We start from the raw sequence: 14394 nt of genomic DNA on the forward strand, positions 1-14394 counted from the left end.
CTGGGTGGAGAACATCCCTGTGGGGCATTTTAAGGAGGAGCAAATGTGCTCTTTTATTAAAAGAAGCACTTAAGGATACAAGTTCAGAAGTGCTGGCTGGGAGACAAAAGGGGGAAGGGCAGGGCTGTGTGATCTGACAGCATTAAAGGCCCACACCCTTAACTCATTCCTGGCAGCACTTCCAGGTCATGCCAGGTGTTCAGGGCTTTAGGACCCAGGGGGAAGCACAGATGGGGAAGGAGCAGAGCCTACAGTCTATCTGGGGAAGAAAGAGATGCAAGAAAGTACAGGACAAAAAGGACAGCTAAAAGCAGGCTGGTCAGCACAGTGAACAGAGTATTGGATTGAGATAGTCTGGGTTATCATTGGATAATGGATTATGGGTCACTTACATTTTCTTCTCTTTATCTTTATTTCCTACAATAAATATGTGTTACTTGTATAACATAGCTCCACCCAACCAAGTGACCTTAGGCAAGTTTCTTAATTTCTGGAAACTACCATCCAGGGCTATTGTGGAGAATAAATGAGGATATATTAAGCATGTAATGTAGCATTGGATATAAATAGGCACTCAGGAAGTGGTAATTATTATTAGATGGATGCTCCTCTCTACCCCTTAAGCCATATCTCACAGTGGTGATCACCCATTGAACCCAGCCATCACCCAAATCCTGAACTTGAGTTAAAGTCTCTTACTGTTCTTTTTACTTTCTCTATAGGTGTGGGGGCACAAAATAAGGTAAGATTCTAGTTGATGTCATTTGTGTCACGGTTTTAATTTCCCCCCAACTATTTTCTTAGATTAAGGCAGTGGGAAGTCAATGATGATGCAAGTTTTCAAGGGCCCTTGGTTGCTACATAGCCTCTTTCCTCAAAGGGACATTTAGCACACTGTTCATTCTACCCAGCAAGGCTGAGCATCTTGGCAGATCTGCCTCTAGTCTAGACCATAATTGGCTGCCTGAATCCAGATCAGGAACACCAAGGAGACGCAACACAGTGTCCTTTCTGCAGGAGCGTCTGACTTGGAATTAGGATGAGTCCTCGCTCCTTCACTGACCCTGAATAAGTCCCTTCCTCTCTTTGGGTCTCAGTTATCTCACCTATAAAATGAAGAGGCCGAGTCAAATGAGCTTTAATGTTAAAATTGACATGGGAATGTTCATATTAAAAGCAGGCCCGCCGGCATGGCTCAGTGGTTGAGTGTCAACCTATGAACCAGGAAGTTACAGTTTGATTCCCAGTTAGGGCACATGCCTGTGTTCATGCTTGATCCTGGGGGGGGGGGGATGGGGGAGGAAGGAGAGGTGGTGCAAGAGGCAGCTAATCAATGATTCTCTCTCATCATTGATGTTTCTATCATCCATCTCCTTCCCTTATTCTTTGAAACCAACACAATGTGTTTTTAAAAAAGCAGGAGGATGTTTGGTAGGAGACAGCAGTGGGATTAGAAACAGCAGTGGGATTAGGAAGGGAAGAAATTCCTAGGCTGAGAGCTGCTCAGAAAAGTGACAGTCATTTTGGAGATGAGGGCCCAGGCAGCACAGATTTCAGGAAATGGCATATTCCATGCTTGAGGGGAACCTGGAAATATAACTAGTGGTGGTATTAATGGTTTGTGTTTCTGGGTCATAGGAATAAGTGGGAGAGGAAGAGAGACGAGGAGTAACTTTTTGGAAAGTTAGGTTATCCCACTATTTGCTAAAGGAACAAATTTACCTACTTGTTCCCTAATGTTTCTCTAACTTGCTTTCCATGGTAGAATGTTTAAGTATTTTTTTATCTGATCAGTCACTTCTATAAATATATTGTATATGGACACTTCTTGTTCTTCAGGAGACAGTTCAGACTTCTTATAAGTCTAGTGGATCTTAAAAACAACCCTCTGTCATTAGTGGAAAAACTGGTAAGCCCTAATAAGTCTGTAGTTAATAGCGTTGCACCAATGTTAATTTCTTAATTTTTGATAAATGTACCATAGTTATGTAAGATGTTACCATTAGGGGAAGCTAGGTGGGTGGAGGTATATAGGAACTCTGTACTAGCTTAGAAACTCTACTGTAGGTTCATTATTATTTCAAAATAACAAGTTTGTTTAGAAAATATAGCAACCCTTCCTTAACTTTATATCTTCCTCTAGTTATTGCTTCTCTTGCATTTCAGAGTTAAGTGTCTTATAGCTGCTATTTCCACTTGATCCCTTTCCATTCACTCTAATTCTATTACCAAAATATTTCTGAAGCAGCACTAATCAAGATCACAAATTTCCTTTAAAAAAATTCCATTTTGTTATTTTATTTTTAACATTATTTTTCTCAATTACAAAAGTAATAAAAAAAACTTATTGGGAGTAAAAAGTCACAATTAATATTGGAATGTATACATCCATGTATTAAATATATGCTATAATTTTCCCTATTTGACAGCCCATCCCTCCTATCCAAGATATCCACTGCCAACATTTTGGTGTATATATTCTCAATTTCCCCCTTATTTTTATAAACTATACTTATTTTATAAAATCACTAGAGGCCCAGTGCACAAAATTCATGCACAGGGACAGGGTGTGTGTGTGTGTGTGTGTGTGTGTGTATGTGTGTGTCCCTCAGCTCAGCCTGCACCCTCTCCAATCTGGGACCCCTCAAGGGATGTCCTAAATGAGCAGTTCAACATCTCTCTCACAATCCAGGACTGCTGGCTCCCAATTGCTTGCCTGCCTGCCTTCCTGATTGCCCCTAACCACTTCTTCCTGTCAGCCTAATCACCCCCTAACCACTCCCCTGCCAGCCTGATTGATGTCTAACTGCTCCCCTGCCAGCCTGTTTGCCCCCATCTTCCCTCCTCTGCCGGCCTGGTCACCCCTAACTGCCCTTCCCTGCAGGGCTGATTGCCTCCAACTGGCCTCCCTTGCAGGTCTGGTCCCTCTCAACTTCCCTGCCTTGCAGGCCTGGTGTCTCCCAACTGCCCTGCCCTGCTGGCCATCTTGTGGTGGCCATCTTGGGTCCACATGGGGGCAGGATCTTTGACCACATGGGGGCAGCCATATTGTATGTGGTAGTGATGGTCAATCTGCATGTTACTCTTTTATTAGATAGGATAGAGGCCTAGTGCATGGGTGGGGACCAGCTGGTTTGCCCTGATGGGTGTCCCAGATCAGGGTGGGGGTTCCCTTGGGGCATGGGGTGGCCTGGGTGAGGGGCCTGAGGTAGTTTGCAGACCATCCACTGGTGACCCAAGCTGAGGCCCTGGTATCTGGAATTTATTTACCTTCTACAATTGAAACTTTGTTGCCTGGAGCGGAGCCAAGCCTCCTGCTCGGGGCAGCCATTTCTGTTGGAATTTATGTATCTTCTATAATTGAAATTTTGTAGCCTGGAGTGGAGGCCTGGGCCAGCCAGGGTGTGTGGAAAGCTTTGCTTCTTCATTGCCAGGGGCAACCCTAGCCTCCCACTCTTTTCAGCTCTGTGACTGCCACCATTTCTGTTTGGATTTGTTTACCTTCTATAATTGAAACTTTGTAGCCTTGAGTGGAGGCTTAGGCTGGCAAGGGCAGGTGGAAAGCTTGGCTTCCTTCATTGCCTGGGAAACCCAAGCCTCCCTCCTGCTCTCTGTGACTGTAGCCATCTTGGTTGGGTTTATTTGCATACTCACTCTGATTGGCTGGTGGGCGTGGCTTGTGGATGTAGTGGAGTGATGGTTATTTTTGTATATTATTCTTTTATTAGGTAGGATACTATACATATACTGTACCTTGCTTTAATCATTAATGTACTTTTGATATCTATCCATGTCAGTACATGAAATCTTACCCATATAGTATAATACTATATATATTATAATATACAACACAATATACTACTGAATGTATGTACCATAATTTATCATTCCTTTGAGAAGATCTGAATTATTTCAAAGTTTTCAGTATTATAAAAAATCCTGCAATATGTATCTTTTAAGTTTATTTTCTTTTTCTTGTGATTTTTTTTTGTGTGTGTGTGTGTGTGTGTGTGTGTGTGTGTGTGTGATAATTTCTGAAAGAAGAAATGCTGGATCAATGGGTATGAAATATATTTAATATTTTAATAAGTATTGCCTGACTTCTCACTAACAGTATATGAGTTCATACTTCTTCACATACTGAATATTATCCATTTAAAAGTCTGCCAACTATTTACATTACAATTTACAGTTCATGAATAGTTTAATTTAATTAAAAAGAATTTTTATTATTAGTGAGGCTAAGCATTTTTCATGTTTATTATTTTTTTTTCATTTATTGTTTCTTTAATTACTGTTCACATCCTTTTATCTCAATTGTCAAGTGCAATGAACAGTTCTGCTTTATTTGATCTCTCTATAGCATTTTAGATTATTGATTACTCCCAGTTTTGAAAATTAGTTCCTTCCATGATGTATATAATACCCCCATTTCCTAGATTTCTTCCCATTTTTCTGACCACTTCTCAATTTTCTTTATAGGTTTCTCTTCCCCTGTTCCTCTCTTCTATGGTGGGGTCCCTTGAGACTCTGTCTTATGTCCTCTTCTTTGCTCACTGTACATATTCTCTATAGTTGATCTGGTTTCAGCCCCCTGCTATCTGTTGATGATTCATAACCATAAGTCTAGCCAGATATTTCTCCTTACCTATTAATTCTCCTGGAAACCCTACAGGCACCTTACACTCATCCTTATCTAAGGCTCAAGTCTCCCTTCTCTTTCCTTCATTCCTCATACTTTAATATTCTCCTCTCTCCCCCTTTTTTAAACTCTTTTTAAACAATATATATTTTTATTGACTTTAGATAGAGAGAAAAGGAGAGGGAGTGCGAGAGAGAAAAACATTGATGTGTGAGAGAAATATTGATTGGTTGCCTCCTGCACACACCCTGACAGGGATTGAACCCACAACCTGGGCATGTGCCCTGATGAGGTATTGATCCAGCGACCTTTTGGTGTACAGGATGATGCTCAACCAACTGAGGCATACTGGCCTGGACTAATCTGTATTTTCCCCCACACCCCCCAAATTCTCTATCTTGGTGAATGTGATAATTATCTTGTCAACTGTCAAAGATGCCCGTTCTCTTATACCTCCACATTGTACACATACTGATTTCTCTGTCACTCCTTCACCCTACTTTTAAAGCTAATTCCTATTTGTCCTTTGGGCTCAAGCAGGCACCACTTCTGGGAAGCATTTCTTGACATGGCATAGCCCAGGTTATAAATCTTTCCTAAATTAAAACACAGCACCTTGAGTATTTCTTTAATATGGTACTTATCACACTGGGATTACAAATTCTATTTTCAAAACTCGGAACAGTCCCATGAAGACAGGGAGCACATCTTCTTCCTCCATAAATTTATGCTCCATATTGTTTTTATACACTCGTGGTGTCAACTTCTGTTGAACCTAGTCCAATCAGGCCTTTATCTCACTCCCAAACAGCACATGATGACCAATGATCTTCATGTTGCCAAATCCAACCATCAATTGTCAGCCTGTGTGTTTAACTCTGTTGAGAACTCTCCTTTTAGAAACACTTTATTCACATGACTCCTGACATTCTCTTGTTTCACTGCTATTTCACCAATTGCTCTCCTTCAGTTTCCTTTGCTGGTTCCTCATCTCTCCAACCATTAAACACCAAGGTACCTTTCAGCTCAGTCCTGAGAACTTCCCTCTAGCTTAAGGTGACCAGATTTTAACATTGGTAAAGTGGGACACCATTGACCAGGGAGGGGGGGGGGGAATTCTTGATTAAAAATTTGGTCTATATGGAACAACAAAAATTTTCATAGAATGTAAAAGTAGTATTGTAATATATTTTTTAAAATTTCAACATAAGTACAATTTACAAATATAATAAATAAATAAAAATTATGTATAGTATCACTTTCAAGGCCGGCGCTAGACTTTTTGCCGCCACTATAAAATATAAATAATTTGAGTACTGTCTGCTAAATTCAAGAAAATTTATGTATCAATATTTATGAAATAAATAAATAATTTACCTAAATTATCTGAATAGCTGATTTGTAATGACATCACTTGTTTAACTAGTTTACTAGCACGCAGTACGATGTGTATCGTCTGAGAGACAGTTACAAAATGTTTTTGTTGTTGCCAATCCCCAAAAATGCCATTGTTCATTAAGTCCAAACAACGGTGGTTGAATTCTAACAACTGATCAACAATGCGAACTTTGGTAAGCAGTTCTCGATAATCCGTTCTCAACAATTGTTTGTTATTATTAAAGTTTAACATTATAAATTAACAAAAATAATATAAAACTCATATCCTGGCTAAATATTGGGACTAGCGGGATGTCTGGTCACCTTACTCTAGCTACATTCCCTCGCTAGGTAATCTCTTGCATCTTTAAATACCACTGACATGTTAAGATATATATATATATATATATATATATATATATATATATATGGCCTATAGACCCTACTCATGCACGAATTTTGTGCACTGGGTCTCTAGTCTATATATATATATATATATATATATATATATATATATATATATATATATATATAATAAAGGCTTATATGCAAACTTGGGAGTTTGACCAGGAGACCAAGAGTTTAATCACTTGCTATGATGTGGACTGACCACCAGGGGGTGGTACAGAATAAAGATAGGCCCCGGTTGACAGCTGGAAGGCCCTTTTCGGCCAGGCTTAGGGACCCTACCTGTGCATGAATTTCATGCACCAGACCTCTTAGTTGTTTTATAATTGGTTTCCATATTTCTGCCATTTTAGCGCTAGTCCCTCCTTTTTTTAAAATTTAAACCAGATCACATCACTCCTTTGCACACAAACACTCCATCAGGATTAAGGTCTAAATCCTCAGTCAGGCCTGTGTGGGTTAGTGGCTGAGCATCAACATGTGAACCAGGAGGTCACAGTTTGATTCCCCATCAGGGTACATGCCTGGGTTGTGGGCTCAATAACCAGGTGGAGCATGCAGGATAAAGCCAATCAATGATTCTCTCATCACTGATGTTCTGGTACCTCTCTCCCTCTCCATTCCTCTCTGAAATAAATAAAAATATTTTTTTAAAAGGAAAAGAAAGTCTAGGTCCTCACAATGGCCCTATATTGCCCTGCTTTCCCTATTACCCAAGCATACAAAGAATGTTTCTGCCCCAGAGCATTTGCATGTGCTCTTATCTTTTTGCCTGAAACATTCTTCTCCTGGCTCAAATCTTCAGATTTCTGCTCAAATGTCTCCTTCTCAGAACCTTTCCTTGACCTCTCTCTCTTAACTGCTCCATGTGTTTCATCGCTCTAATCATCAACTGACAAAATATCTTTATTTGTCTCTCTCTACACTAGAATGTAAATTAAACCCCCTGGTGGCAGGGAGGCAGTCTGTATGAATGCCTAAAACACCTGTTGGCTCATAGTAGGTGCTCTTTGAATATTTGCTAAATGAATAGTAAAAGGAAAGAAGGACAGAGAATGGGGGGAAATAGCAGGCAAGGGGAAGAGAAGGAATAAAGAAAAGAAACCAGCATTTGAGCCCAGCTGGTGTGGCTCAATAGTTGAGCATCAACCAGCAGGTCACAGTTGGATTCCTGGTTAGGAGCGGGTCCCCAGTGGGGGCATGCAGGAGGGAGCTGATTGATGATTCTCTCTCATCATTGATGTTTCCATCTCTCTCCCTCTCCCTTACTCTTTGAAATCAATAAAACAATAAATAAAACAATAAATAAATAGATGTTTTAAAAAAACTAGCATCTAAGTGAAATGATGGTAGCTTTTTCTTACAATGCACCTGAGGAGATCCAATTTTTATTTTTTTATTTTATTGATTTCAGAGAGGAAGGGAGAGGGAGAAAGAGATACAAATATCAATGATGTGAGAGAATCATTGATTGACTGACTCTTGCATGCCTCCTACTGGGGATCGAGCCCACAACCCAGGCATGTGCCCTTGGCAGGAATCGAACCTGGGACCTTTCAGTCTGTAGGCTGACACTCTATCCATTGAGTCAAACCAGCTAGGGCCAATTTAGCATTCCCCCACTTCCCTCTTTAGAGAGAACAAATTGACATGGGCAAGTTATATACTAATTTAAATAGGTTAGGTACTAAAAATTGCCAGGCGGATATTTTCATAATGCAGTTTCTTGTCCAAGTACATGAGGTTCCCCTCACCCCCTAGCCCTGCAGTAAGATTAAATGAGTAAAATTTCAAAAGAAATACACCATACAGCCCAGCTGGAAAGTTAGCTGGCAGGGAGAGTAGAGAATGGGTATGAGCAGAGAGCTTGGTCTGAGGCTTAAGCCTTTGATGGATCCTGCAGCTAAGAAACTTGCTAACAAGACTGGGTCAAGAAGTTTGTTTCAAACCATCCCAGAGGAGGACAATAGCTGCACAGCTGCTACCACTTAAATGCAGAGATACAGAAATTCTGGTTGTTTGATTTGGAAAAAAGGCCAAGCCTAGGAAGCTCTGTATCCTACTTTGAGCAGAAGTAATAAGCCAGTTTAGTAACCTCAGGCAAAGCCCTTGGCCTTCTGTCCTTCTCTCAACTCGGGAAAGAAAAAGTGGTTTGAAAGGAGTACATCTGTGAAAAAAATGATTCCCTCCACCTAAGCCAAGTTCTCCTGAGCAAATGGCTCACAATTCAGACCAGCTGGCACAAGTGCCTGGCTCAGCTGACATGGAGCCCAAGCCCCACAGAGGCTGCAGGTGGCTGGCCCACACAGGCTCTGCTCCTGAGGCCTCACATGCCCCGGGCCTTCTGAGTACTTACATTTCTCCTCTTTTCCGCATTTGCTTCTTCAGCGGCTTTCTGGTACCTTCAAAGAAGGGGAGGAAAAAAAAGAGAACATCCTCAAATTAAACTTATATTTTTACTATTTCAATCTTTAAGAAAATGTCTTTTGCAAACCTATGTCTGACAGCAACTGTCTTTAACAACTCTATCAGAAGAAGCAGAGAATCAGAGTAGTCCTCACTTCCTGCTGTTCCTGTCAACTGCTCTGATATAACATACCCAAGCTGATGAGGCCGAATGCTGGGAAACAACTGGGCAAAGCAGAAAGTACCCACAAAGTCTGGGGTGTTAGTCCCAGTCTCATCACTTATTAACTATGATATCTGGCAAGTCACTTAACTCATCTAGGCCTCAGTTTTCTTATCTAGAAAATTATTTTCTATAGCTACTTTCAGGGTTGCAGGGAGAATGAATGAGATCACATGTGTAAAACTGCCTTGGGATTAGTCAAAGGATTTGTCATTGAATTAATGCTAGGATGTACATTTCCTCCACATTAATGCATGTACATTACACTTATATAAGCATATACCACACATATAGAGTGATAAATCCTTCAAAGAAGAAGAGTATTATTAAGTAACCTAATAAAGGGAACAAATTGAAAGGGCGGGGGAAGGGCTGTGTGTGTGTGTGTGTGTGTGTGTGTGTGGAAATGACCTCTAGCCTGAGATCTGAAGTTTGACCAGAAGGAATTAGCCAGGCAAAAAGAGGCAAGAAACGCATTCCAGACACAGAAAAATAGCAAACTCAAAGGCCCCAAGGCAAGAAAGCATTTCATGTATAGGTACACAAAGACTCCCAGTGTTGCTGAAGTGCACTGAGAAAGGGGGAGAGCAGGAGATGTCGCTTGGAAGCAGGGGCTTTTAAGGGTTTTTAACTTAATCCTAGCCGGGTAGCTCAGTTGTTCAGAATGTCATCCCAATATGCCAAGGTTGTGGATTCTATCTCTGGTCAGAACATATATAAGAAACAATCAGTGAATGCATAAAGGAGTGGACAACAAATAGATCTCTCTCTCTCTCTCTCTCTCTCTCTCTCTCTCTCTCTCTCTCTCTCTCATTCCCCCCCTCCTTTCCTCTTTCTAAAATCAATCAGTGGGGGGAGGGGGGGAACTTTTAAAAATCCTAGGTACAATGAATGGTCATTGATCTAATTCATGTTTTTAACAGAGCTCTTTGGATACTATGTGGAGAATGGACTGGAAGGGGCTGACAATGGAGGTAGCATTAGCGAGAGATAATACTGGTTTGGCCCAGGGTGGTGGCATTGGAGATAAAGAAAAGTGAATAGATTTGAGACATATTTCAGAGATAGAATCAGCAAGATTGGTGATGAGAGGTGGGGGAAAAAGAAGTCAAAGTGATCCCCAGGTTTCTGGCAGCTGGGTCAATGGAAGTACTATTTACTTTACTGGAATGGGGAATTCTGAAGGAGGAGTGAATTTGCGGATAGGGAAGATCAAGAGGTCAGTGTTAGTCATGTTAACTAAAACATCCATTTCATGGTGGCAGTAATTAGATACATGTGTCTAGAGCTCAGAAGAGAAATCTGAGCTAATACTATAAATTTAAGACTTGTTTGGCCACATATGTTATTAAAGCACAGGAGTATATGATATCACCTACAAAGTTTGTGTAGAGCAAGAAAAGGCCCAGAACTCAGTCCTGGAGACCCTAACATTAGCAGTCAGAAAGGGAAGAAGAGGTGATAGGAGACAATGGCAAGGAACAGGCAGAGAGGTAGAAGGAAAACCAGGAAACTGCCAGTGAGGTCAAGAGAAGAAAAACATGTGGGAAGGAAGAAGTGGTGAGAAGTCATGCAAGACAAAGGCTAACAAACATCTCGATTTAGCAACACAGTAGCCCTTGGTTACCCTGGCAATCTTCTTCCATTATCAATTCAGCATAATTCATTTACCCATACTCCTTTTAATGGGCATTTGGATTGCTTCTAGTTTTCTACCATTGTAAATAGTGCTTTGGTGAGTGTCCTTGTACATATATCCCTCCCTCCTCACTTGTCTAATGCACATATGTCTGAGAGAGTACCTAAAAATCCAACTGCAGAAACACTGGATTATAGCTACAAAGGCACTTAGAACCTGCCTTGAACTTGTGTTTCCACAACACTTGGTAATCATCTTCAGTATATTACAGCAATAATACAATATATGAAAGCCAGAGCCAATCAGCAAATGGATTTACTCTTAGTCAATTGTTCTCCAAGGAAAATATTTACACTGTGGGTAGTTGGGTAAATAAGTTCAGAAGTTCCCTTTACTGTCCTAACAGTAACACAGATTTAAAGAAAGAAGATCAAATTAATTTTCATCTTCAGTCCTGACCTTTTAGCACTGCAGCATCTATATATTCTGATGGCTGTCTTGAATTGTTTTGAAACTCCCAACCAAATATCTCCCTTTTATTTGTAAGTAAGGACTTGCAAAATAGTAGATTCAAAGGAGACAGGTTCTATACCACTGCTTTCTTCCAAGCCGGGTTCTTGCTAATTTTACATTTTGTACCCTCAGAATGCTAAGAGATGCTAAGGCGTAATCCTTTTGAATTCGGTATTAAACCAGGAGTCTGGCCTCAGACATTCCTCAAAGGCACTGAGAGCAATTAGCATTATTCTGACACAAAATATGAAGGTTATTGATTTGAGGAAGGGGCTGAAGCATTTTGAAGATTTAAAGTTGAGGAGGAAATATTTGCAATGAGATTTCTATGATTAAAATATCATCCCTCTTCCCTGCCCAGATTTTTTTTTTTCCTTTCAGTCTTTTCTTCTTCACATTCTGAATTTAATTTTGCAACTGCTCATTAATGCTCAGCTGTGAGGCAGGCAGCTGATGGAGGATGCTAAAATTATCTGGGGAGTAATAACAGTGTCTCAAACTTTTCTAAGGCCAGAAAACAAAGTTCCTGAGCCATGACTCTTACTTATAAGCCCTCAAATAGAGCAAAGGGAACACTGAGCCAAAAAGGGAAAATGGAAACTCCCAAGTTTTAGTCAATGTATTTTCTTCTGGAACAATCTCACCACTAAAATATTACAAAGAAGCAAAGAGGTTAACCAGGAAGATCTAAGAGTCAATTTTTTCTCTCTCTTGTTACCGAAGAAGAAAACTAAATATAAACCCTGTTCTTCCTTGGGACTACGAAGTAGCTAACAAGAGTGGGAAGAGTTGTGACATGGGGGAAGGCACTGTGGGAGGGGGAGGAATATGTGTGCTCTGTTCTGACACTATGTAGGGTGTGGTCTTCAGTCATAGTTGCTGGACATCAAGTTCATATTCTGTCAGAGGAATGGGATGAAGGTTAGCCAGATTAGTAGTTTTTAAACTCTTTTCGCTGCAGAATACTGTTCAAATGACATCGTATTTAGAACCTAACGTATAAAAGGGATCAAAGCAGGACGACTAGGGTGAAAGGGCTCAGGCTCAGCCCTTTAGATCTTCCCATTTTCTCAGGATTGTCCCCTGAGATTCAGAACTCAATTAAGAGAGTTTGAAAACTACGGAGCTAGATTCCCTTTAATTCTAAAAATGTATAAGTCAAACAGGAACCTTCTGCAAAGAAACCAAATTCCACCAAAATAGTCATAGTTTAATCAAGCAAAGGATTATGTTGAAGTCAATGGTAAGTGAAATTCAAGCTAGCCATTCAAATGGACCCATCAATAGGCCCTTCCTTAACTCAAATTCAGTTATTTATGCAGTAGGGAAGTTTAGTAAAAGAAAACTCTGGAACTATAAAGTACTCATGAGACAAGCTCTGATGCTAGAAAAATTACTTTTATATATATATACATGTAAATGCATTGTTAACAATTAGAAAAACCAAGCGGCCTTTCCTCTGCTCAACTTCCTGCCGATGGCTTCTACAGAGAACAGTCACCACATGCCGGGCCGGGATTTTGCGCTCCATAGATCACAGGCCCCCGGGGAAAATGACATACTATGACAAAAGGCGTGGAATCCCTTTTTTGTACCGACCTGATTCATCACAAATTTACCAAGCAAGAATTCCAGCGTTTTAGCTCTCACCTGGAATTCATGAAAAATATGATGGGGATCCACAGCACCCTCATAAACTGCATACTGCTACCAGCATAAAAAGTACAAAAAGATGTCCATGTTGGGGAAAATATGTATTAAAGATGCTTGAGTTAGAAAAAGCACATACTTCTTAAATTCACAATAATATTCCTTAGTGAACCCAAAACTGAAAGTAGTTAATCATTTGACAAGAAGCAAGCCCCTGAAGGCTGTCACCAGGACTTCCAACAAAGGAAGATATGACTCACACATTCCTTAAGAGGACTGGGGAATTAGTGGTGTCACGTCAAAAACCCTGTGGCCCAGGGAGCTATGAAGTCCTCATGCCAGAGCAGTTGCAGATTAAAAATTTCACATTTGCTCTGGGTGGGTGGTTCCATTGGGTGGAGTGTCAACCTGAATAGCAAAAATGTTGTGTGTTTGATTCCCCATCAGGGCACATACCTAGGTTGCGGGTTTGAACCCTGGTCTGGGGTGCACACAGGAGGCAATGGATCAATGTGTCTCTCTCACATTGATGTTTCTCTCTCCCCTACCCTTTCTCTCTCCCTAAAATCAATAAAAACATATTCTCGATGAGGATTAAAAATAAAATATTAAGATTTGAGTTTTTATTTAAAGAGAGTAAGAAAGTGTTCTCATTAAAATATATTTTAAATGCTAGTCATTTTCACTGACACCAAAAAAAATCCAAAGCCCAGCTAATTCTATGATCATCTGCCAGATTAAGTTTCCTCCAAATTTTATATTAATTTCTGATGAGAAACCTCCAGTGTGTTCCTACAGTCTCTTGACTAGGCTTGTATAGGCTTTACTAATTCCAAACTCCATACTAGACAGTGTTCCAAAAAATAAGAGAAAATCAGGTCACTAGGTGTTGGAAGTAGACATTCATATATGCCTTGTAGAACTCAGTCCTGCAATCTGCTTTGGGAGCATACAGTGAGTGAACCCCAACAGCCTTAAGGAGTATCAGCATCATGTCTTCACTTAGTAAGAAACCTGGAGAAGAAATCCAGGCAGATCTCTGATTTTCACATCGGGCCCTATCCCAGTCCTGTGCCTTACCTCCTGTTACACCTCCCTTAGCCATGTCACCGCTATCTTCCCACCCAACCAAATAAGATTCTATTCATCCTTCAAAGCCAGTCAATAGTTAGGATATAAGCATCAGGAGAAAAATACCAGGCAGAAACAAAATACTAATAAGGGCTGGTTACTTTCTACACCTCAGGTTTCTCAACTATAAAACAGGTGTAATGTCCCTTCCTCATGCAATTTTTGTTAGGGTTAGAAGTAGTCTCTATTTCTATCAAGTGTCTAGCACAGTACTGGGCAAATTAATTCTAATTAATGAGTTCGGGATTTACAGTTTTGCATAACTGCCATTTACCCTTAGAACCTTTCTGGAGAAAAGACAAACTGCTATGCTGTGACAATCTCTAAGATCCCTTGGCACTTTCTCACTGCAAAGTGAAGAATGCCCCTAAGATGGACAGCTTTTTCCAACTTCCTAACTCTCTC

The 14394-nt window shown here is 40.4% G+C and overlaps 1 protein-coding gene across 3 annotated transcripts in view; it reads right to left on the reverse strand.

The window, feature by feature from the left end:
- Positions 1–14394, reverse strand: part of LIMA1 (LIM domain and actin binding 1) — a 91392-nt gene that overhangs the window by 37217 nt on the left and 39781 nt on the right. For all 3 annotated transcript variants that reach the window (XM_036457504.2, XM_036457507.2, XM_036457506.2), the window contains exon 3: positions 8784–8829. In XM_036457504.2, the coding sequence (XP_036313397.1) occupies positions 8784–8829 (46 nt within the window). The remainder of the gene's footprint in view (positions 1–8783; positions 8830–14394) is intronic.

Source organism: Pipistrellus kuhlii, unplaced genomic scaffold, assembly GCF_014108245.1.
Source record: "Pipistrellus kuhlii isolate mPipKuh1 unplaced genomic scaffold, mPipKuh1.p scaffold_m20_p_3, whole genome shotgun sequence".
NCBI lineage: Eukaryota > Metazoa > Chordata > Mammalia > Chiroptera > Vespertilionidae > Pipistrellus > Pipistrellus kuhlii.